The sequence below is a fragment of the Anser brachyrhynchus genome, assembly GCF_964034855.1.
Source record: "Anser brachyrhynchus genome assembly, chromosome: 2".
Taxonomy (NCBI): Eukaryota; Metazoa; Chordata; class Aves; order Anseriformes; family Anatidae; genus Anser; species Anser brachyrhynchus.
In genome coordinates, this window is record NC_137695.1 from 31,333,307 (window position 1) to 31,358,988 (window position 25,682).

The following is a 25,682-nucleotide window of genomic DNA, read 5'->3' on the forward strand; positions in this document are numbered from 1 at the left end:
AAGCACTTCCATTTGTTCTGTGAAGTGTCAGCTCAAACTTGCCTAAACACTTTTCAGGTTCAGTCTTAAACTGCATATGAAAGACAACTACAATTGATTCTGTAAGCCTGAAAAGGTACTTTTGGCAACTACAGTATAAGAAAGGTAATAATATTCTCTTACCTCTTTACTAGCTAAATGAGTCACATAAAATTTGACTAAGTCTCTGTTGTCAAAATGGGTGGTATTTCAAAATTCAAGATGATTTTTTTCAACTTTTTATTATATTTTTTTTTCATTTTGAAATTTAGCTACAGTTCACTTAGCAGGGAGAAAAACTAGTCAAGAATAAAAACTTTTAGTCTGGATCACCTTTTCTTCTTTTTTTTTTTCACTTTGATAATCACCAGCAGCATTCAAAAAAACTTTCCCATCCAGCCATCAAATGAAAAATACCAAATATTCACAAGCTTTGGCTTACTTCGCTATCCTGCTCACATTCTAAGCAATTTTGTATGGGAAAGGCATTTGAAAAAGAACTGAAAAACAAAAGCAAAACTCCGTAACTGCTGGAATCAATAAAATGCTCTGAAGTCTTCAAAGAAATGAATTACCCATTGCTTGGATATTTTAAACTAAAATGATCATGACAACAGTTAATGTGCAAGAAAGATCAAGCCTACAGTGGAAAGGATTTGGAGAACAGACTCAGAGCTCTTGATCATGTTTAACTTTTATGATGTCCTGCTGCTCCTCATAGCAGATCTCCAGTGAATGCTCACAAGGACATACACATTAGTTTCTTGCTCTTTTTTTCACCCTGCTCCTTCTACCACAGAACCCAGTCCAATTCATCTCCCAATTTTTTAGAGGTATTTTTGTTTTTTTCTTCTGAACAACTTTATTAAACAAAGGCGTGATCATGTAAGTGTGTGAGTTTCCTTATATTTATTCATTTTTAATCAATTTCAACAAGATCCAAAAAGTTAACCCTCTATATTTGTTTTAGATCTGGAAAAATGTTTGAACAGAGTCTTGTTGGTTTTGGCTGAAGATACCATTAGCTGCTAGATGCCTTTTTCCTGCTAAAGGAAAGAATTTTACAAATGGATCAAGGTAGAAGGTTTATACAAGATTAAAAACTTAAATCTGAAAATGTAACTTTGTGTTGTCCACAGGTGAAGCTCCAAAAGACCCAAGAAAGGCAGAACTACATAGGACTTTTGCAAAAAATGTTTTAAGTTTCCTATGAAATCATTGTAGAGAGACAAGAATTATTTAAAAAGGATTATTTATTAAACATTTTTCTTTACAAAGTACAATCAATGGTTTGCATTAAATTTTGGGTTTTGGTGTTTGCCTGTATGTACACAAAAGCTTATAACAGAAAATATGTCTTGATTTAACATGTGGGACACAATACTGAGTTACTTTCATATTTTGATTCCTACCAACATAAGCAGTTGATAACAACTTTCATTTTATTTGCTGTTTTTTAAACTGAAGATGAAGCAACAACATTTCTGCAGAGTGTCGGTATTTATCAACGTACTCAGTGATGACAAAGTAGAAATGAATAATCTTTTAGGGGTGGTTCCACTGAGCATGAGTGGAACTTGAAAATTTTCTGGCAGGTTACTGGACTATCCTTATGATCCTAAAAGTCATTTTTGCAGTTATAAGATAAGAAGAATTGAGGAGCTAGGTAAGTTTAATAATACCCTATTAGCAGCAGTTGATAGTAAATGCAACATAACATTTGTTTTGTCTGTCATACAAGGACGTGTCCTAGCAGACACTATTGTATTGTTCTCTACTTGAACAAAAAGTATCTGCATGTATTGTATGTCTTTGGAGAAACAAAACAAAAATAAAGAGACAAAAAGCCATTTATTGTCATGAGTGACTATTGCCATCAGCTAATATGAATGCATTGCTAAAATTAGTGAAGACAGGAAAATGCTGTAAGGTAAATATATACAGAGTTAAAATACATTTCTTATCCACTAGATAGTGATTTTGTGGCACTGTGGTTTTCAGAATATAACGTCTGTTGAGAGCAATGTAATTTTCAGTGCAAGCTAAAGCAAAAATACCTGCCCGCTGTCATGAACAAGACAAACAAATCTGGAATGTTCAAAGTAAGTTCTTCTTCCACTTCTCCACACTTGAGGCACCTTTAAGACATGGCACTTACTGTAAACCATCTAGAAATCAAGAAAAGCAGACACAATAAGCCTGAATCTTCCATAACAACTCTAAAAATCACTGCCAGAGTCACTTGCATACGTAAACGATGCCTGTGTAAGGCTTGCCAGCAAAGCATCTTTCCTGAGAACGGAGCTGGGACACTCTCTGTATATCATAAGTGTGCATGCTCAGAGCTGTGATCACTGTCATGGCTGTCGTCGTTCGCTAGTGAGTCCCCTGTGTGCTGGAGACCAGCTGCCCCAATGCCAGAGAGCTCGGAGGGGAGCAGTGTGCCCTTTTTCACATTCACCAGTTCCTTTTCCCGGGCTGCTGCCCCTTGCTGGCCCCCTTTTACCCGCTTCCACTTCATCCGTCTGTTCTGGAACCAAACTTTTACCTTTGTGGAAGAAAAACAAAACAAGAAAATAGAAATGGGGTCACTGGTTGGTAATGATCTTCCTAGATAAGTACAACACTGTCTGTTTGGTAAAAAGCACAGCAAGAGCTCTCTGAGGAGTGAGGGATCAAGTTTGGGATGTGATGTGAGTGCTAGGGATGTGAGGGTAATGACCACAGAGGATGGAAAAGGGTTACTACATCAATAAGGCTGCAGGACCAGCTGCAGTATGCATCACTGCTGTTGTGCACTCCACAGAAAGACCTCAGAACCCTTTAGAAAACATTGGAGAGTTAACATGCTCTTGGAGAATGCATTAATTCTGCAGGTAGAGATGTGGAATAAATTCAGATGAGAATGGAGAAGAAATTCAGGGCATGAAAGATTAAAAATATATCTTCACATTTGAAGTCACATTTAACCCTGAGATTTTACTCCAGATGAAACTCATTTCCCCTCCTTTCCTTCTCTGTATAGAAATATATGGAAAAAAAAAGTAAACCTAAATTATTTGCACAGTTCCAAAGAACCAAAAGTACCAGCACTGCAAACCACAAGGACTTTTTTCAATAGTCAAAAGGAAAAAAAAAAAAAGGATGTGCATTGCATCTGTCAAATATATTAGACAATATTAGATCAGATTAGACGCTGATTTCAAATCAGCTTAAAATGCTGTCACTGAAAGTACTATTTGTGAATGAGGAGAAGATTTTGGGGGTTGATCCATTTAGAGTTAATGTTGTTAAAAAAAATCATACATGTATGTCTGCAACTCTTAATAGGAAGGTTCCACAGGAAAAAAAAAATAATATCTGCAACTTTTCCCTTGGAAAGAAAGCAAGTAAGCTTGCAATGTCAGTGTATCCTTTGCTGTGTATAGCAGAATGTGTTTCAGAGTTTTAAAAGAAACAGCAAGGATCAGTCACAGCAGGACATATTGTACAACATGAGTAATAGAGCCACAAAAATGCTGTTTTTCTGAATCTGTCTTATACATCCAGGAAACATCCCAGTGTTTAACCTTTAACATCACTTTGAATTTTACATTAAAACTTTATTACAATTGAATTGATAGTTGACTTCACTATTTATATGTACACATGTGGGAAGGAAGAAAGGTGTATTTGTGGTGTGTTTTTTTTGTTTTGTTTTGTTTTGTTTTTTATAGTCTATGTTCCTGTTAAAGCCAATGTGGGCTGTTAAAGCCAATCACTTGGGAACACAGCAAAATGATTCCAGGTTAGTTAAGAGCCTTAAAGCCTAGCACATCCTTTCCTTTAGTCATCTCAATAGAACCAAAGCATCTGGTTTGTACAGTGAAATGAGTGTAAAGGGGAAGGTATTTGGTACTGGCTGCTGTGATGTTGGGAATTATCACACTCGGGTCACGTATCAGAGATGTCCGTTGAAACTGTTTTCAAAAGGGTGCAACACTGGTACAGAATTGGCAGCTCTCTGGGAGAACTTAAGATGACAGTTTGTTTATTTATTTATTTAAGACAATGAAGTTTCCCTTGTAAAAGCCAAAACTACACTGTTGCCAGAAAATGTAGTAAATGCAACTGCAGGCACAATCCAAACACCAAAAATCAATAGACTTTGAATTCAGTCTGGTACCACAGAATATTATCACTCTTCTTCTGACAAAAGGGCCTATAAACTTGTATTCAATAAAAAGAAATTACAGGATTGGAGAGATGTTTTAATGATCTAAGCAATTCTCAGAATGTTTCTATGCCCTTAAACAAAAACAAAATGATGATACATACCAGGAATGTATCATATAAAAAAAAAAAAATGTTTCAATGCATAACGTGAATTCCACCTATTTTAATTTTAACTGCAATATCCACTATAAATAAGAGAGACCTGGGCATGTCACCACCCATATGCATCCATTTCTTTTTTGGCTACTTAAGAAACTGAAGCTTATAATTTTAATAAATTATTCTTTTTTTTTCCTTATATATATATATATATATTTATAATGTGAACCACTTTACAAAATTGCAGCACAGACAAGTCTCTCTCCTTCAACATTAAAATCAGGAGAACTGAGTGGCACCAGCTTCCAGGCAATGAGCTTCCAGGCAATGAGACAGTCAGGGGAGTACCTCTTATCACTGGTGAAAATTAAAAGAAAAGAAAAGAAAAGAAAAGAAAAGAAAAGAAAAGAAAAGAAAAGAAAAGAAAAGAAAAGAAAAGAAAAGAAAAGAAAAGAAAAGAAAAGAAAAGAAAAGAAAAGAAAAGAAAAGAAAAGAAAAGAAAAGAAAAGAAAAGAAAAGAAAAGAAAAGAAAAGAAAAGAAAAGAAAAGAAAAGAAAAGAAAAGAAAAGAAAAGAAAAGAAAAGAAAAGAAAAGAAAAGAAAAAAGAAAGAAAGAAAGAAAGAGAGAAAGAAAGAAAGAAAGCTTTATTTCTTTTTTGTTGTTAATAACTTCAAATAATTTACAACTGGTTTACTTAAAGAATATCAAACAAACAAAAACAATCATTATTTGGTATGCCAAAGATTATTTTCAAAGGATAGAATTAATTATAGTTAAGTTTATTATTAAAAATGTTGTGAGTTTATTTTTATGTAATTTAAGGGAATACTTTAGGTATTCTTTATATATATATATTCTTTATGTCCTCCATTTTAAAATACTGAAATCCACTTTTGACCAGATCCAAAGTACATTAATGTTAGTGGGAGTTTTCCCACTGAGTTCAACGAACTCTAGATGAGGCCCTTAATGCCCAAGTGCTAATAATATGAGACAAGTCCTTCACTTGTTATTTCCTCTGAAGATCAAATTCAGATATAGGAATTCTGAACTTCCTTTGGAGCTGAAGAGTCAATTATGGTGGGCAGAGTAGTTACTGATATGTGATCCATCTATATTTTTGTAATGGAAAGGAAGTGAAGCAAACTGTGTGAATGAAGTGATAATTTATTTGAAGTAATGGAAAACTGTGTTTTTCAATTGCCCAGATCGTTTGAAACTTACAGGTGTTGCACAAAACATGCATCAGAACAAAAAAAACTCAGAAAGGTTGCGGGGGGGGGGGGAGGGGAGCGGGGGGGGAGGGGGGGAAGGGGCAGGGAAGGAAGGGAGAGAGAGAAAGAGAGGTGTGTGTGTGTGTGGAGAATGTGAATGAAAGAAAAATAATGAAATTCATATATGAGCGAGAGAGGGAAAGTGGATAATGAAGTGAACTTCAAAAATTCTTGAACATTTTTCCATTGAAAAAAATAGTTTTTCCTATGTACAACTTCTGGAAAAAAAAAAAAAAGTCCTTTTAAAGCAATTTATATATCTACAGTGACAAACTTGACACTGTAGGAGCTGTTTTATTCTGTTTTAGTTAGCTCCAGCAGGAGCCAAGGGTGCTCACCACCTCCCAGAATCAGGATCTGAGTGCCTATTATTTATTAAAATGCACTCCCTCTTCTCCACCCTCTGACTAGCACGGCTTAACTATATAGAGCAAGCATATGTATAGATGGAAAACAAAGGAAGTGAAGGGAAATGAATAATATTAAAGATGATGGTAGCATTAACAGCTGTTTCTAAATCAGCACTTATGAGCCAGTCTATTGAGCACATCTGCTTACTGGCACGAAAGCATAGCATCTTTTCCCTTAGTCAACAAGTTGTTTAGCATCTGCATCTCCACATCTGATGATTAGACTGTTACTTAAGATACAAGTAAGATTTCACGTTACAGGTCTCCTGATTTACAAAAGAAATGTTTTTGCTGTGAACAATTTTTTTAAGGAGTAGCCTGAAGGAATCATGGGACAAGATTCAGAAGAAGAGTGCTGACATTGTTGATGTCTACATTACTAAGTTATCAATATATACTTAGGATATACAGGTAATTAATAGGCTTAAGAGCCACACTATATGCTGTCTTGCCCATGTATCTTCAATATAACTTCATGACGTGGATGGACATCAGTGTATCATTTTGGTTCCAAATGAGCATATCACCTCAACGTCTGATTTAATACTCCTTCTTTAGTGGAGCCCTTCAGTCACATTAAAATTAAGAATAGTTGCCATGCTCTGTAGAACATTTCCTCTTGATGTGGGATTTTAGCATTCTACACTTATAGAGAAAAGCTAAACAGATATTTTCTACCATTAATGGTTATTTCTTAATAAAGACATTCTTGTCCGACAAATGAAAGAATGACTGCATTCAAACAACATAACTACTGCAGTTGCAATGTTTTCTTTTTTCTTTCAATAAATATAAATTTCTCTTTCAAAATGCTCTTTTCTAAAATCTTATCTAAAATTAAGTTTTCTATTCCAGATTTTAGTGGTATGAGTCCCAAACAAGGTATAAGGCATTGATACCTCACAAACCTGAAAAGTTAGAAACAAGAGGGCTGCACCATTCAAGACTGTTATTTTGCTATAAGGGATACATATTTCTAAGCATGAGCCTTTGAAGTCAGTATTCCAAATTCCATGTGTTTTATTACAACTAAATGATGTGTCAAGAAGACCAAATCACTAAGTCTTTTAAGTCTCCTGCCCCACGTCAGCCATTGTCCTTTTTCTTTTATTGTTATTTTTTTAATCTATCAATTGACTTTCCTCTAATACAGGTAAACATAACACAAATAATTCTGATTTTTAATAAATGAAAAGTTTACTTCTGGACTTTCTTTGGCTTTGAAAATGTTCCTGTTATTTTTAGATAGTACATTTATGCTGCCAAGTTTTAAAGAAAGTGAAATTCCTGAACTTTACAGAAATCACTGGTGTTATACAGCTGAAACTTACCATCTTCGTATATAGAGAGACAGCATTTTCATAACAATTTATTCAAAACACTTATAAAAACAAGTAGGAATAGAAAAAAAAAAAAAAAGAGCAGGTTTCTTTTCCCTATTTAGTCTATGAATAAAAATAAGAGCATCATAGAATGACAGAATGGTTTGTGTTTGAAGGGATACCTTCCACTAGGTCAGTTGCAATTACCAAATCTATTAATTTAAAATTATTTTTAAAATTTAAGTTATTCATTTAAAATATTTATAGAAACAGTAGCAGGAGTTATCAGTTTAATAACTAAAGATAACATGAGATTTTAAATAGTTTGACACATGGGAGAGTAAGTTAAGGTAGTTAGTCTTAAAAACCTTAAATATATTTTAAATTTCAAACCAGTTTAAATATATGTCTGAGTATTAAATGTCTTCCTGGTTATTATAAAATAGTACAAAATAGTTAATTATAAAATTAGCTATTATAAAATAGTACAAAACATATAAATTGGAAAAAATTAACCTTTCTAAATTACTGAGTGGCACCAGAACCTTCTGATTAAAATTGATTTAGTCACCTTCTCACTGCTCCATGTTATGTTACAGGACTTTGCACTGAATGCACACAAGTGCTTTGCAGCAGCTGCTGAGAAAAAGGGGAGTTTTGGCAGGTGCACAAAGGACAGCTGGAACTTTTGGCACCCAGGAAGGTGTAGGAGGGAGTTCTGGTTTTTTGTTACATAGAAGTCAGTTGAGGTTTGGGTACTGCTTAGGTGATACATTCTCCTTTTTACCTCCCACATTTAGACAGGGATGGAATAGACATTATATTTCAGAGGACGGCAGTGATAAAAGTATTTCATTCTATTTTCAGAAGTCTTTGACAGCACAGTTGTTTCCCTCAACTCCATTCAAAGAAGTATCGGCTTCTCTACCACTGATCTTCAAAATTCATTTCATGATCAGAGCTAACAGCTAACCTTCCTTATTCAAAACCTCTCTGCACTAGGTTTCAGGGTTAATACACTTTTAAGGTTGCTTTGTTCTACTGACTTGTTGTACATAATCTAAGGGAGTATTTTTGACAAAATTAGTCTCTCTGCTTTGTCCAGAGGCAAAGAGACTATCTGTGGGGCTACTGCTAGAACTCCCTGTGCCTTATTCTCCTATAACACATCTTTTGGGGGCCTACCTTCATCCAATTCTTTGAATATATATTTAAATCTACAAAGGAAACACATGGTAGAAATCTAATTTGTGGGGAACATCATCTTGAGCTAGTTTGCCTTTTCTTTGCATAGACACCCACTTGCATGAATTACCCTCATGCAGAGCATTTTATTTCATGAGATAAAAAAAATCTAACTTGCATTATTCTGCACCCATTTTGCACAAGTAAACAGAGTGTGAAAGTTACAAGGTAGTGTGTAATCAAGACTGGCTTTTAGCTGAGTATGCTGATGTTTTTCTCTGCTACCACTTTAGGATGAAGAAAGTTAAATGAAAAGGAAAGTTAAGAAGCTGACTCAGCAGAAAACAATCTACTAGCCCATGACAGTTCTTCGTGACTCTCTGACTTTGGAAACCATCTCCCTGCCCAAGAGAGAAGCAGCCTCACTTGTATTCGTTTAAGCACAGTTCATTACTTGAATTCTGGAGGTTGTTTTTTTGTTTGTTTGTTTGTTTGTTTGTTTTGCTTTCCAAAACAACCCAATCCTGAGTCTTTTGATGATAAACTAGACCAAAGTCAACATCCAGTTTTAAAGCTATTAAACCTCAAGAAGCTGCAGCTATTTTCAGCAGGGCATCCCTGAGGGGAAGGAACTAGTGAAACCAGAAAGAGATTCTACAGTTTTTCAATTTCCTGCATAAAAAATAAAAAATGAATAAAAACAAACAAAAAAAAAAAAACAAATAAAAGCATCAAAACCAAAACAAACCCAAAAAGAAACAAAAAAAAAACTCCTGACTTTTTTTTTTTTTTTTTTTAAGTGACCATAAATGACAAACCTATCTCCATCTTGAATGGGTGAAAAAACAAGCCACATTTTCCTTAGACTTGTGTTTAAGAAAGGGTTGGGTTAGGGGACAGCAGTCTTTCTTTGTAAAAGTAGCCATATGAGCTGCTGATATTTCTGTCTATATCACATACATTGCTTGGCAGAAACAGAGGTTTCTCCCCACTCAGAACCTCATGCGGTTTCTCTGCAGGTGTAGGGTCCATTCACAAGTAACAGCTTGAGGCACTTGGATCTTTGCACATGGAATTGCCTGTTTGAATTCAATCAATACTGCAACAGTAAGTATGCTGTTTGAAGTTTTGCCATGTACTTTTTTTTTTTTTTAAGAATTACCATACAAATCAAAATTATGCACAAGATATAATTATGTTTGCGAGTAGCATTCTTTCCTAACAAAGAACAAACTGAGTTAGCACAGTAACTTTTACTGCTGGTTTTTATATTGCTCAAGACAAATACAAAGGTATTACTGAGTTTTATTTTATTAAGTGTTACTCTTAACAAAGAGTGTTACTCTTTGTTTAAACAAACAATCCAAAGGATTTCAAGCTACTCAGGCTCATTAGTATAGTGCATATAGAGAGTGCTTAACAAGTGGAAGCTTGGAATGAGCAGCTGCCTTTCAGAGAGGATTTGACAGCAAAATCAATCAGACAGATATGGTCAACTATGTTATATCAACCTACACTTTCATTTTGTTTGAAAATACACAGGGAATAATTTCACCACCTAACCTTAGAAATCCAACTTCCTAAACTGGGAAGTTAGGCATGCCATGGAGAGATGTTCATAGAGAGACATGGACTCCTCCAGAGGTGGTTCAGAACAAATGGCCAATTGAGAGGCATTGAACTCTCTGGTGGAGCCTTTCTCACCCCAGTAACTATTATTTTATCACTCAAGTTCAGCGCCTAAAAAATGCTTTGACTGACCTCATCTGAGCTCTGCAATGCTGAAATGGATTTTAATCAAGTCACTTGTGATCCAAGATAACCTTTGTATGGGAAAAACCTTTCTAATGGAAAATTTCTCTTATGTTTATAATTGTAACTATTTAGTATTCCAATGTGTCTTATGGTTCCACTGCCCTAGGTAATCTATCAACATTGTCTAAAAGCATTTAAATAATAATGATACCTGCTTCTTGTTCTCATAGAAAGGGACATTAAAAGATTCTTCTTTTGTCACTCTATCCATGTTGTTATGACATATGTGGAAACCAAAAACAGATGCAAAAGCACTCTTCATTTTGACCAAATGTGTTCCTTGTCAATGCAAAATCAAAGGTTTCAGGCATTTTATAAATTATTGGTGGCTTCTGGGTGGATACTGGAAGTTAAAGTTAAGAAGAAACAAACCTTCGCATTGCCATCAGCAAAATTTAATCTGACTAGGTGGGATTTTCCGTTTATGTTGGCAAACAGAAGCATTACGTATTTGGACTGTTTATTCCGGTAACCTGAGCTAGCCTGCAGAACTGCAACATAGCTCTTTTGATTAGCTCCATGCAAAAAGATCTTGTGAGGTGGAAAGATCTCCTACTCTTTCTATATTTGGCAGGATCAACTCCATAAAAAAGTCTATTTTGCCACGCCTCTGATACCCCACTGCAGCTGCTTCCTCTCTTCATCCCACAGCGAGATATTAAAAAGTTTGGATGGAACCTTCTCCAAGTTTATCTGGATGTACAAAAAAGCCAAGAATGCACTTGTCAAGGTTACAAATATCTAGGGAGCTAGCGTAGTTTTTAGTCTAACTGGCTTTTGAAAATATAATAGAGGTCTGCTAGCTGAAAATTAACTGCCGGTTGAGCAGGGATTGTGAGTGCACTCTATAGGAGATGGAGCAGGAATTATAAGTACCTGTACTGCTGGAATTCTTACAGTACCTTAATAGAGCCATCCTACCACCAGATGTGCTTATAATGCTCTCAAAGTGCACTCTATATCTAGGCATTTGAGGCACTTACTTCATTTCATTCTCCTGTCTTGTAACTCAGGTTTCCTTTTTAGGGAGTGATAGGATTAATTCCTTTTCTTGATCCATATGCTGTGTGTGTGTTTTTGTTTTTGTTTTGTTTTGTTTTTTAATTATTATTTTTGTGAGATGGCCTTCTATGGGTCATTTATGTTTGAATTGATCTTGTAAGTTGTTTCAAGAGTCAAATGGAGCCTTACTTTGATGACTATAGAAAACTTTAATACCCTTATATAGCTTTTAATATGGTCAAACATATGTTTTTTCTACAGCTTGTTTAAATGCCAGAAAGGTAATTATGAAGTGTTAGTTGGTCGGTGCCTCTTTTAAACTGCAACATATGGTTGAAATTAGCACTACAGTCAAGAAGAAGATAGAGCTTTTTTGAGATAATAGGCTCCATGATTTCTCTCTCATCTTGGGAAATAACTGAAAGTTGTAACTTTAGGATGACCCAACAATACTTTCCTTTGATTCATTTTTGTTCCTCTGCCCTCTTAATAATATGATGGTTGTCATTAAATAAGAATTAAAATAAGAATAAAACAATAATGAAAACAGTTAAAAAAAAAATCAGAGAATCATAGAATATCCTGAGTTGGAAGGGACCCATAAAGATCATTGAGTCCAACTCCTGAATATGCTAGAATATGCATTTTGGTCTCAAACCTAATTTCTGAGGGGATATACTAGTTTGATGATGATTACTGCTATTTTATATCATTGTATGATCTGTCACAAGTTTCAGTTCTCTTTGTGCAAACTCGGTGTTTCATGAGAAATCAAGAAAGCTTGCAGCATAAATAGGTATAACAGCCTGTGATGAGACAGATATTATAACTACTCACAAGTTCAAAATTTTTGAAGAAAAGAACTACTGTCTACCAGTTACCATTTTTTGCAAAGCAGCCTTTGAGGTAAAAATAGGCTAGGGAAACTATTTCAGAAATAGTAATTCTCTTAAAAGGCTATGTCACTGAAGAGAGTGATTTGGGAAACCCCATCAACATATTTTAATTTAGTCATAATTATTTTTAGAGAACAGACTGTTTTCTTGTATATATATAAGATTGGTATCAAATCTGATCTCCTCAGCTGGAACAGCTAGTAAAAGAAAGTAATAACAGTAGTATGTAAACAAATAGGTACAGTTATTCCATTCAAGAATAATCATTCATTCTGCTAATGATGAAAAAGACAGGTCCTGCATATGAGTTCAGGTTTGCTGAAAAATAAAGAAATATTAGTCTGACAGCTGGTTTATACTGGAGGGGTGTTTTGGTTTGGTTATTTTATAAGTCACTGAAGCATTTCTATAAAACAAGTATGCAAAAAGATTCAAGCCTTTTGATTTACTGCATTAAGCTTTTGAAGACTGCCATATACCATGCAAACCCATGCCCAGTTCCATGCCTATTCACACTATTTTCCCATCAAAGCAAAGTATTTGATTTCAAAAAGAGACATTTCAAACTGACAACATTGGAAGTGACAACATGACTTGGCTCAGTGTGATTCAGAAACCGAAAACTATGCCCAGATTTTTCTCTCAATTTTCTTTTTGTTTTGGATTAACAATATAGTTTTTATGTTATCCTTTTTTTTTTTTTTCTCTCAGAAATTTTATTGTGGCAAGATATGGAACTGGATAAATATTTTGCCTTTCATAAGTAAGGGTGACTTTAAGCAGGAAGACAGGAAGGAAGACAAAAAAGCAGGAAGGAAGGGAGTTATCTCTAGCAGCTCAGTTGTCATTCAGATAATCTGGGAAAGCAGCAAAGAATTAGATTAGATAATTAGATATACTAATTATAATTCCATAGAAATTATCACAACTGTCAACATAATGCATAGAACTGACATTACGTGACAGCCAGAAAACAGCATGTGCTCCCATAACTTAAATGAATTCTCCACACTTGTGTTGCATAGGCTGCCTTTTCTCCCCCAGAGACAATATTCAAATGCTTTTAATTTATCTGCTTCCTTTAAAATAGTCTCTTCATTTAGTTACACTACTCAACCTGACCAAAGAAAAAATAAAGAATTTATCAGGGAGAATAATTAAATTCCAGGCCAAATTCACCACTGCTAAAAATGGGGGTATGTTTTCTGAAGTCAGCTGACTGATTGGCATAAAATTGCACAGCAGATATTTTTAATTTTGTTGTTTCTCAGTTCTACAAAGCCTTTACCCTTTTCACTGAGATTAAAATTAATTCCTCCTCCCCTTAGCTGTCAAAATGAGGTGTGGAAGTTAATCTAATTGTCTAGGCTAACCTTACTCAGGTGGAACGAAAAAGAAAAAGGCAAAATTTGATCAGTTGATAAAAAATCATGTGCTTTATAAACATAAATATATCTAAGTAGATTAAAATGACCCAGTGGAACCTGGTAACATTTTCACGTCAAACAAGAAACTGCTGGTTTCTGCTTGATGAGTTGGAAGGGAAAGGATTTCTATAGAAACCTTCAGAGAAACTGTTGTTTCATTCACTTGTGTGACTGAATGAATGTTCATGTATAGAAAAGGATGGATTCTAACTGAGATGTCTATTTATATAAGATGCTAATGAAGCTCAAGGCAATTGATTTAAAAACTTCTTATATCTAGAGTTCACAAATCATGGTGTTATCATCAAACATGGTCAGCATAAGTATCTGCATATATAGTTCTTCTCCAGATATTCACCAAATATTATTATCACAATAGGGTGATCTGATGATTATGCACACATATATACATTGACATCTCTACTCAATGTCATCTTAACACTTTCCCTTGAATACATCATCAACTTACTCACTATCTTAAGCAATTCCTCAATCTATCATGGATTCTTGAAGACAGGAGGACCATCTATCTATGGGCAAAGGTCTTTCAACTTCAGTGATAAAACAGTACGTAACATTTCATCAGACTTGATGTGCTTGGGTCCAGTATTCTAAATGCTTTTAAAAAAAAAAAAAACATTTTTAAAATGCTTATATTGGTGTAATTACTATTTGAGATGTGACTTGACTACCCATTTAGTGTGTTGGGATGAGGTTCTGAAACACTCCGGTACATACTTAACATGAATATTTCCATTAGAAATCAATGTGACAACATGCATGATGAAACTTGAGCATGTGCAGAAGTGTTTCCCGGACTAGGGTTTGGTGAGCAGGAAACCAATAACAGTGATAAGAAATTCCATCATCTCCTCTGCTTTCACAGCACAGGGTAAGATAAAGTGGTTAAAAATGCTTGTATTCCAGTTTTGCTGGTGTTCCCATTCTTGCTGCCATCTGGAAACAGGATGTTCAGAAACTCTGGACAAATGGCAACTGCATATATTTAATAGACTAAAACAAGATGCTCATATTTGTTGCATGCAGGCAAAATGACTGCTTGCACATGCTGTACTTGGTCCTACCACTTTTTCAGCCACATTAGTGTGGACAGACTAGAAAAGATGTGCACCAGTTTAACAGATATATTATTTGTGCCTTTGTCTTCCATCTCTTTCTCCAAGATGAATCAAGTCTGTAGCTGGTAAATGTAAAAATAGAAAACACTTGCATAAAATATAATAGACGTGTATCTTTTTGGTATAAACATTCAATCTGATATATTGATATATTTATAATTAACATAAGAGCTCTGCTTTGAAAAGCTACTAACCACTAAATATAATAAATATTGATCAAGTATTTGAAGTTCATTATTTTGCATCAGTACCTGTCTTTCAGTGAGGTCAAGGTTTACTGCTATCTCATACCGCCTCAGCCTGGTCAAATAGTTATGATGAGCAAATTCTGCTTCTAGCTCTCTGATTTGTTCCTTGGTGAAAGCTGTCCTTTCCTTCCTGGGTTTACTGTTGACCTCTGACTTGTAGTTTCCTTCTTGGGAATCTGGAAAAAAAAAAATGACATATTGAAATATTGAGAAGTGTATAGCTAAATAAGAAACAACCTCAAAGTTAACATGCCTGTCTTCCACATAAGTTAAATTCTTCAAACTTTCTTCTCAGAAACACACCTTTGCCTTTATACCTATGGATGCTTCCCTGTAAATCAGGAAAGCTTCAGTAATTGTGACAGACATGAACTGCTGCTTCCATTCATGCACATCAAACATTAGCTCTAAAACCTTGCAGTGTTTCATTTCCGTAATGGTTCTCTGTAGAAGTTCTGCAAAGCTTCAACTCTTTCCCATTTCTGGCAACTCTCAGTGCATCCAACCATTGCAGGATGTGTGTCTTTTGAGTATTGTTTTAATGAGTAATACTTTAAGAATTGCTAACTTCTATCATTTCACTGATACCTTAAGACAAAGCTCTATTTTAAAGAATACACTTTAAGGTTTAGTCCTATCATGCCTTCAGTGAAAGAAAACAGACAAACCATAGGAAATTTGACAAGCATCAAAAAGAAAACAGTGAGTACATCCCATGTGGTAATGGGGGCCCATCTTATCCATGCCAAGGTGCAGGTAAGGAGGTTATACCATAGCCAATGTCAGTATAAGAAATTTCTTACTGTTACAGCTGATGACCAAAAAATACTTTTGGCCACAATCAAAGGAGCTTTTCTCAAATTTTCATAACCATCCTCCTGGTTCCTCAGAAAGAGGTGCATTCAGTCCTGAGCCAAGGTACTGAACTCAGTGACAGTCATTCAGTGGCTGTCAATGAAGTCTGTTTAAATAAAACAGATCAAACTGTGAAGAAAGAGAGGGAGGGAGAGAAAGAAGAGAAAGAAGAGAAAGAAGAGAAAGAAGAGAAAGAAGAGAAAGAAGAGAAAGAAGAGAAAGAAGAGAAAGAAGAGAGAGAGAGAGAGAAAGAAAGAAAGAAAGAAAGAAAGAGAAAGGAAGAAAAAGAAAGAAAGAAGAGAGAGAGAGAAAGAAAGAAAAAGAAAGAGAAAGAAAGAGAAAGAAAGGAAGGAAGAAAGAAGAAAGGAAGGAAGGAAGGAAGGAAGGAAGGAAGGAAGGAAGGAAGGAAGGAAGGAAGGAAGGAAGGAAGGAAGGAAGGAAGGAAGGAAGGAAGGAAGGAAGGAAGGAAGGAAGAAAGAAAAAGAAAGAAAGAAGAGAGAGAGAGAAAGAAAGCGAAAGAAAGAGAAAGAGAGAGAGAGAAAGAGAGAAAGAGAGAAAGAGAGAAAGAGAGAAAGAGAGAAAGAGAGGAAGAGAGAAAGAGAGGAAGGAAGGAAGGAAGGAAGGAAGGAAGGAAGGAAGGAAGGAAGGAAGGAAGGAAGGAAGGAAGGAAGGAAGGAAGGAAAAGGAAAGAAGGAAGGAAGGAAGGAAGGAAGGAAGGAAGGAAGGAAGGAAGGAAGGAAGGAAGGAAGGAAGGAAGGAAGGAAGGAAGGAAGGAAGGAAGGAAGGAAGGAAGGGAAAGAAGAAAGGAAGGGAAAGAAGAAAGAAGAAAGAAAGAAGAAAGAAAGAAGAAAGAAAGAAGAAAGAAAGAAGAAAGAAAGAAGAAAGAAAGAAGAAAGAAAAGAAAGAGAAAGAAAGAAAGAAAGAAAGAAAGAAAGAAAGAAAGAAAGAAAGAGAAAGAAAGAAAGAAAAAAAGAAAGAAAGAAAGAAAAAGAAAAAGAAAGAAAAAGAAAGAAAAAGAAAGAAAGAAAGAAAGAAAGAAAGAAAGAAAGAAAGAAAGAAAGAAAGAAAGAAAGAAAGAAAGAAAGAAAGAAAGAAAGAAAGAAAGAAAAGGAAAAGAGAGGGAGAAATGGGGGGGGAGGGAGAGAGAGAAGAAGAGGGAGGGAGAGGGAGGGAGAGAGAGAATTGGAGCAGAATTGGACATTTATAAGTTTGGGAATGATACAACACCTATAAATCCAAAATTAACAGGAGATCAGTAGGAGTATCATTAGTCAAATTCTGGCTTCAAGAACCATCTTAAAAATGTCTCATATAAATTCACACTTCAGCTGCTGACTTAAATAGAAACCTGCATCAACATCCAAAAGAACAGGCCCATAAGAAATCACTCCCTGGGACTCTGTGTCAGATGAATCATCAACATGCCTGAGACTGTCCAACTGGCCAGTGAACCTAGTTTCAAAATTACGGTCAATTATCTACATTTTATAAAAGTATAAAAAATGTTTTCACTTTTTATCCTTTTTATCAGTTACTTTGTAGTGCGGATGGGAACTTTTTTTTTCTTTTGGTCAGGAGAATTGCTGATGCTTGACTCAGTGCTAAAGTCACTAATTTATGACATTTTAAAGCTCATGGATTCAAATCACCAAGACTCTTAACTTCTGCTGACATGACACAGAACTCTGCTTTGTACGTGTGATGTAATGCTGGTGTGTATACTGAGGACATCCACAAAAGTGGCTGTATGGGTAGGGGATGTGTTTGGCCCCAGCCACAGTCAGACTTCTGTTGGAAGAACCCCATTAGACAGCACACACATCAGCAGTGTGGAGACAAGGTCTGTTATCTATACTCGACATAGAGAATTTGATAGATCAAAATCACCTTAAACCTAGTTCTTTTATACTAGTTGGCAAACTAGACACTGTAACTTCTGCCTGCATTTTTCAGTTGCAGGAAGATACACGTACCTTTTCTTCCCCAAAATTTCCCATTCTACAACCTTGTCATATGCCTGTGCAGGTCCAAATACTATATAGATGACCCAAACTTAAATTCTTATGCCTCTATTTCAGCTTTCCAATGAATCACTGAAAAGAGATACCTAAACCATTTTTTTAGCATCCTGATTTACTGTTCCTTATACCACCAGAGATGTGTTTCATACATGTTTGAAAGCAGGTGGGTGTGCATGTTGCTTACCTACTGTACAACACAAAAATGTATTTCATGCAAGTCATTGCTGAAGACCTCTTTGCACCCTTGATAAACCTGGGCCAGTGTGAGGCCATGAGGCAAGCAGTCTTCCCATATCCATAATTGCAAGAAAGATCCATGACAGTTTTCCATGCTGGAGGCTGTGACCTTAAATAAAAGTAATGCACTTACAGATGACACTGACACCATAAAGAAATTTCAATATTACAAATAAAGACATAAATCAGGAAATGAAACAGAAAGTGGGGTTAGGTGTTTAAAAGCTTGGTAGCCAATGCTGTAGTGAATAGTCAAAGGCAAAAACTTTGGGAGTACCCATCCAGACATCTCTCAGGAGAATCTCAATTTCTATAAGTGTCTGAGACTTGTAATGCAATCACTTTTTCTGAAGGCAGATGACTGTACAGCCAGTAAAGCTATAATGAGCCATGTCATCTTTCAGGCTAATGTCCAAAAGGTTCTGAGTTCCCAACTTATAAATGCCATCAGAATTTAAATTCCAGGTTCCTGGGCTACTAATATAAGGAGAAAGAAATGTAACTGCTAGAGTAGCAATTGTTCTTCATGTTTGCCAGCACAGAGGATTCAGCACTGCTAGAAGTGTTAGCCCACACAGATTCTGTGTGAATATAAGCACGCTTGAACAACTGGTTATTAAGACATTCCTGCCATTGCTGCATGCTACCTTTAAGAAAATGTCAGATTGTTAATGCCTGGCAGCCACAGTTCTGTCAGCAGTATGATTTCATCACCAGACTGACACAGTGGCAAAGTTTCAGGATTTTTGTGTGGGGGTGTTTTATTGATTGTTTGTTTGTTTTGTTTTGTTTTGTTTTTTGGTGCATGACATTGAATGCATTTGCCACACTGCTTGCTGTTTGCAGACATATGCCTGCTGAGGCAGATCCCAGCCAGTGTGCTGAATGTCTGTGACTGCACACAAATCCCTAAATGATTTTTCCCTTTGTCACACATACCTGTCTGGGCTGTCAAGGCCTGCTTCACATTTCCTTCATCATAGAGCAGGTTAAACAACATATTATGGGGAACTTGACAAGAGCCTACACTTGCTCACCTCTCCAAACAGCAAAATATTCATATTTATACTACTTTAGATGTGTTTGGTCTGCAGTAGCGTTGAATTCAGACAAATTCAGTGCCAGGGCCACTACAGCTACTGATAGCCTTCGTGACTTAGTGTGCCCACACCATTGTTTTTAGGTGATGGAACTGCAAGTTTAGTTCTTAAAGCTCATTGCTGTAGTCACACTGAGTCATCATACAATATATGGAAGAGCTCAGTCATGAATTGATTTTTTTTTTCATCATTCAGTGTTGATTTTTACTCTCTTTGAGTCACTATAAATGCTGAGAATTTAGGATGTTTTTATAATTTGGCTGTAACAAAGTTAGAAATCAAAGTCTCTTCAACCACATTGTTAATAATATCTTTAACGAATCAGATTTTTGTAAGAAATATATGCAAGCACAATAAAAAATGTTAAACTGTGATTATTTTCATTTCTATAAGCATACATACTTGAAATCTTGTAATTGTCAAGATACTCTGAAAAAAACGTTATACTCAAAAATAGGTGAAAGCAACATTGGAGAGGTAAACAGAAACCTGAAGCAACGATGACTCTCCCTCACAGTACTGAGGTTCACACAACAGAATGAATGGAATCCTTGGCAATCTGTTTCAAAAAAGGCCTGGCCAGCAAGACAATGGTATTTTGCTTAATGCACTTGAGATATTGAAAATGTATCTAAAAAGACACTTAGATTGTTTTCAGTTAGGTGAATGCCAGTTAGGAACTCTTGCTGTCATCTGATTTTCTCTGTTGCAGTGTTACTGTGGTTCATGTGCAGATTTCCTTTTATTTCCCATTGACAACATGCTACCCAGTAATTTCTAGAAATGTTACTGCCCTAAATTTTGGTTGTTTTAACTTTCAAACCAGTAAATTGAGTTATTTTGTTTGCTTCTTTTTAATAGTCTCTGTAGAACTAGGACTGGGAGCTCCCATCTCTTTCTGACCTTCGGTCTCTGTTCACATCACCTGACTAGTTTCTCTTCAGTAGAAAATGGGTGGGAGACTTGGAAGAGATTTTTGGCAGAACTAATGTCAGCTCACATCTGTTTTGCAGCTGCTGCAACTAGGGAAAGAAAAACGCCCCAGAAACCTTCATTTTCTTCTACTGGCTACATCTTATGCCAAATGGTAGGTGTAGAGGCAAAGAACAAAGCCTGTAGGGATCTAAGTTACACTCCTTGCCTCTCAAAAGGCACACATAAAATATATACAGATGGTACAAACCACTTGATGAAAAATACAGCAATCTATATTATCTGTCTTCTGCTTTATCCCAGATGAATTCTGGCACACTCTCACAAGACATAGCTTACATGCAGGTATTAGTACCTTATCAGTCTCTTTTTGCAAACCTTTGTTCTTTGGATGTCAAGTAATGTAGGCAGTTAAACATGGCTTTGAGGTATGCAGGTCATACCACTTTCTCATAGCTGTTCTTATTAGTTTTCAAAAACTCTTTAATATCCCCTGTTGGACAAAAATGCCTGTTGATAACTGGTATAGAAGGTACCATTTAGAAAGTCATTCAAACTTTAAAATGACTGTATAAAAGACATAATGATTTTGGAAGCTTAGATTTTTTACTAAGCTTAGCAGCAGCTCAAAAATTATTACAAATATCTATATATATGTATGCATATCGTTACTAATTGTGCTAGTCCACACTCTCAAAAGTTACTTCTCCTTTACTCAAAGGAACAGATTGCTGTTTATCCCAACATTTGTATTGTCCTATCAGAGTTCCCATTTCCTTCATTCTACATCACTGAGAGATGAAGCATACCAAGCAAGCATAGCATCTGAGTGTGGAACAGAAAAAGTGGACCTTTTGGCATTTTCGCTTTTGATACATGCCTATGGGAAGAAAGGCCGGCTCACAGAATAAGGAAAAATACTGATTAGAACATCAGTGATACAAAGAACCTCTGCTAACTGAGTAGGGTCAGAATCAGGTGTAGAATTTGCAAGAAGCACCTGCTATTTTTTTTCCTTTATCAGTTCAACAGTTGACATACCTTCATTTCTCAGACAGAAATTCTCTCAGTTAATACGTGTAATGTAAGATTCCAGACAAAAAAAAATAAAATTCAAAGAATAAGATTGCTAGGGTTCCATTAGCTGTTGCTGACGGTTTCCAGATCCTGATATTTGTACTGAGAGTGAGCGGTGACAGCAAACACTAATAATTTGTGACAAAAAGGCCATCAGAATTTCACCCCTAGAACTGTTATTCAATATCCAGTCTCCCAACTTTCATTCACATTTTCCAACACTTATTCTCAGAAAGTCAATAACATGAACTACCTATTTCTACATTTATATCACTATAAAGTTATAGCAAAAATGGATAAATTAGATGTTCTTAAATGCGTAGCTTCCTATAAACAATGCTCAAGTGTTTGCGTAAACAACTACTGCAAAATTTAATTTATTTACTTTATTTTTTTTATTTCTTTACTTTAAAATGAAGGAATTTATTCAAAGAAATCAAGGTGAAAAGCTTCTGCTTCTGAGTATCTTAGTACGTCTGAGTGCATTTCTTTCAAACTTAATTCCTCTACATTTGTTTAAATCACTGACATGTAAACAAAGAGCTTCTAAACATCAGTAAGACACAACAGTGGTATGTGACTAAATGCCAAAGGCTTTTTTTTTTTTTTTTCCTTTAACATATTTGCAATATGAACTTAGGGAAAAACTACTTTAGTATCTGGGCAATAATCTAGCAAAATATCATTAATTTGAAATACACTTATGAACAAAATAAGCAACTTTGTGTTGCTACATTTGCAAAGGGATATTAAAGAGAGGAAAAAAATACTTTTTAATGGTAGGAAAGTACTTATATACAGCTGAATTACCTGATCTGATTGTTTCTGATACTTTATAGTCAACTATACTTTCTGACAAAATGAAATAGTTCAGTGAGATACAAGCAAGGAGTTGGCATAAAGGTCCCCATATGGTTCTTATTATTTTGCCCACAACTACATGTGAGAACAAGATTTACCCAGAAGTGGTCAGTTTCAAACATTTTTGACATTTAATAGATAATGCTAAGCAGTTTTTCCATTACATTTTTTTTCTAAATTTTCTGTTCAAAGTTGCTCAGACTTAATACGTAAACTTACTCTGTGTTTAAAACACTGCCCACTGCTTTCCAGCATCCTTGGAAGGTTTTACGCAGTTAAAAGTGCAGTTCCAAATTGCTGAACATAGTCAATTAGAGTGTCTCTTGAGAATTTCTGGAGGTGAAACTCACTAAACATATTTAGAGAATCTCTTCTGAAAACTGGTATGAACACCATCTTCATTTCCATAATTCACAACCCTGCATGTGCAAATGGCACAGTAGCACAAGTATGATGTCAAAATTACATGAAGCTTTCTTTCCATTCTAATGAAAGCAAACTTTTGTTTGCTTATTGAATTAATGCTTTCTTAACCCAGTCTGTGACAATTCACAACTTAAAACAGCCTTATATTCACTCCCCCCAAAAATACGAACTGGCATAGCAAAACCTGTCGGTATTCTAAAACACTCTATATACCGTTCTAAAACATTACCTACGAGTTGTTGCTGCCAACCTCTCTTGTTATTGCTTCCTGAAACTACAATTCCAGGAATTATGCTACAGTACTGGAAACACTGATTCACGACACTATGATAGCTAATGCTATAGATTCTTGAAGATACCTATGGTGGAAATGATGTACTTATGACAGGTCATATGATCCATTTAACTATATACATGTTATTTATTATTTCAACCTTGCAAATATGGAAGCCAAAATATGAATTCTCCCATACTGCTACACCTTAGTAGATCTTCATGTGGAAAACGCTCAATACCAAAAGTTTTATAATTACAGCTTAGATTTACTTAGATTAGTAAAAGAGACTTGAAAGATATTTTAAAAATTTGTCTAAAAAGTCAATACAGCATTTCCCTTACAGAAACCTTACAGGTTGCATTTCAAAAGGACTTTTTCCAGTGGGACTTCCAACTCCCATTTGGAGTTCTGGAGACACATCTCTTACATGCAGCATTGGATACACAAGAAGATTGTTTGCCTATTTTCAGGATCATTTTTTTTAATTAGCTTCCATGCTGAAGAGTTTCATTAAATGAAGGTGGAAGCCACCACCAACATTTACCCACTGAGCAGTGAGTCCTCCTGAGAAAGAGTAGCTTACAGATATAAAACAAGAAATTTTCCACAGAGAATCCTCTAAGAAAGACGACTAAGTGGAGAAAACGGTATTTGAGATAGGAGCTCATGTAATCTTCTTTCCCTTGTGTCTCACCTACTAGACATCTCCCAAAGAGGCTCTTTCCTATCCAAAGGAAGAAAAATAAAAATGAAGAGCAATCACCCCTCCTCCCCATCCCCCAAACACTGTGTGTGCCTCAGTCATCAGCACTGGTCTGTTGAAAGCCCCTCCCTTGGCAGCAGCTGTACCTTTTCTAAAGGAGGCATTAAAATACTCCTCTGGGCCCTACTTTATTGTATAAAAAATACTTAGGAAAACAGATTTTTCCTGTGAAAATGGTACATGAAATATCTAAAGCACTACAAACTTTAGAGAAGTGTCTACTTAAGAAAAGAGCATATAACACACAGAACTTATTCATATAATCACCTCTCAACAAGTCTTATCTCCCTAAAACACTGAGTTGCTGTTTTCATTTTAGCTTTGTGAAGCAGGGAAAACACTATGTTGCCAAAAATCCTGGAGCAGCTACCAGAATTTTGAAACTCAGGTTTAAAAAAGGCCATTTTTAATTCCTGTATGAAACAAAATAATAAAATAAAATAAAATAAAATAAAATAAAATAAAATAAAATAAAATAAAATAAAATAAAATAATAAAATAAAATAAAATAAAATAAAATAAAATAAAATAAAATAAAATAAATAAAATAAAATAAAATAAAATAAAATAAAATAAATAATGCACTCTGAATGTTTTAATCATTCTGACCAGTAAACTTTTGGCACAGATTCTTTCTAACAAGTAGGTGTACATCTGTCTCTTTGTCACAGTTAAAATATAGCTGAGGTTGTGCCACATAGAATTAATTTCATTGTCATAAAATACCAAATATTTAGCTTAAGATACTGTCAGCAGCAACAGTCTAGGTGAGGCTAGAGAGTGGAAAATTATGTTGCAGTGATCTGCTGCTAAGAAATATACACAAATATTATAGTAGTATGTATCTTGTATGTGCTATCTGGAATTTAAATATCATGAAAATAGTTGTGCTTTTTTTTTGTTTTCTTTTTTGTTTGTTTGTTTTGTTTGTTTGTGTGTGTTTGTTTGTTTTCTCTGCAAAGTTAGACTGACAGTCTTATTATTAAGAATCCAAAGTGCAGTTTGGAAGAGAACATATGTTGAGCAATGCATTTTAGAGACCTTGATTCTAAATTATCTTCGTTATATAAATGTCCATTAGTTTTATATATTTTCAAATCTAACTTGAAAGTCCCTTGCATTTAAAGCAGCACTACATTCCACTGCAAGACTAGGAATGTCTGCTTCCCGAATGGCAGTCAGCCATTCACTGTGAATTTCCAAGTACCATTCTAATTAAAAATTCATTGTTGTATTTCATCCATAGGCAATTAGACATTTTTTTTTTTTAACATGCAGTGACTATAGTAACCTTATCCAAGATTTGCTGAAATCAAGTTGCATTTTCCAGACTTCAGCGAGTGTAAAGTCTGTTGCTCTTTCCTCCTTAGCTATATAGGTGTTATATATAGATAATACCATTGCCCACACTCCTCATATACAAGACATTAAAGAAAAATAAGGCAATATCTATAGTAATATTGGTAGGTCTTGTAACAGACCATGTTACAAGTTGTGGCACAATGGAGCAAATGGCCTAGAAATGAGCGTGCCATCTGGGCCAATTTCTAAGTCTAGGCCACATTCTTCCCCAAATTACAATGGATCAAGACTGGTGCAAACTCAAAAATACCAGTGGAATCACTTCTCCATTACCAGAGTGTCAGAGCTGATTTTGATCCCATTATACATCCCAGTTTACTTTGTGTGTGATCATGATAGGTTTTGAGCTGATTAAAGAAAGGTATTTTCTTAGGCTCCTATGTATATATATTCCCAAAATATATATGTAGAACTCAGAGTTGAAATCTTGCTGACTTCTAAGTTTGCTTTTAAAAAAAAAAAAAAAAAGTTTGTACCTAAGCCAGAGAATCCAGGCTTTTAGTTTTCCATACTTAGCAATAAAAGTTGAAACACTTACAAAACTTTAATACAGTTGGAGTTTCTTTAGAGCTCTGTATTACCTTACTTACCCATCTTTCCAAAGCAGGTCTTCAGGATACAGTTACACAAAGGAAAATATAAATGGGTACCAACAATTCTACTTTAACTCTTTCTAAGTATTATTTTATTCCTATGCTAATAAGAGTTATTCCTATGCTA

General features: G+C 35.3%; 1 protein-coding gene across 1 annotated transcript in view; it reads right to left on the reverse strand.

The window, feature by feature from the left end:
* Positions 1 to 1,253: 1,253 nt before the first annotated feature.
* Positions 1,254 to 25,682, reverse strand: part of MEOX2 (mesenchyme homeobox 2) — a 55,942-nt gene continuing 31,513 nt past the window's right edge. Inside the window, exons 2-3 of the mRNA XM_080581230.1 lie at positions 15,054 to 15,226; positions 1,254 to 2,566 (exon numbers count right to left, since the gene is read on the reverse strand). Coding sequence (XP_080437356.1) covers positions 2,342 to 2,566; positions 15,054 to 15,226 — 398 coding nt within the window. The 3' untranslated portion in view covers positions 1,254 to 2,341. The remainder of the gene's footprint in view (positions 2,567 to 15,053; positions 15,227 to 25,682) is intronic.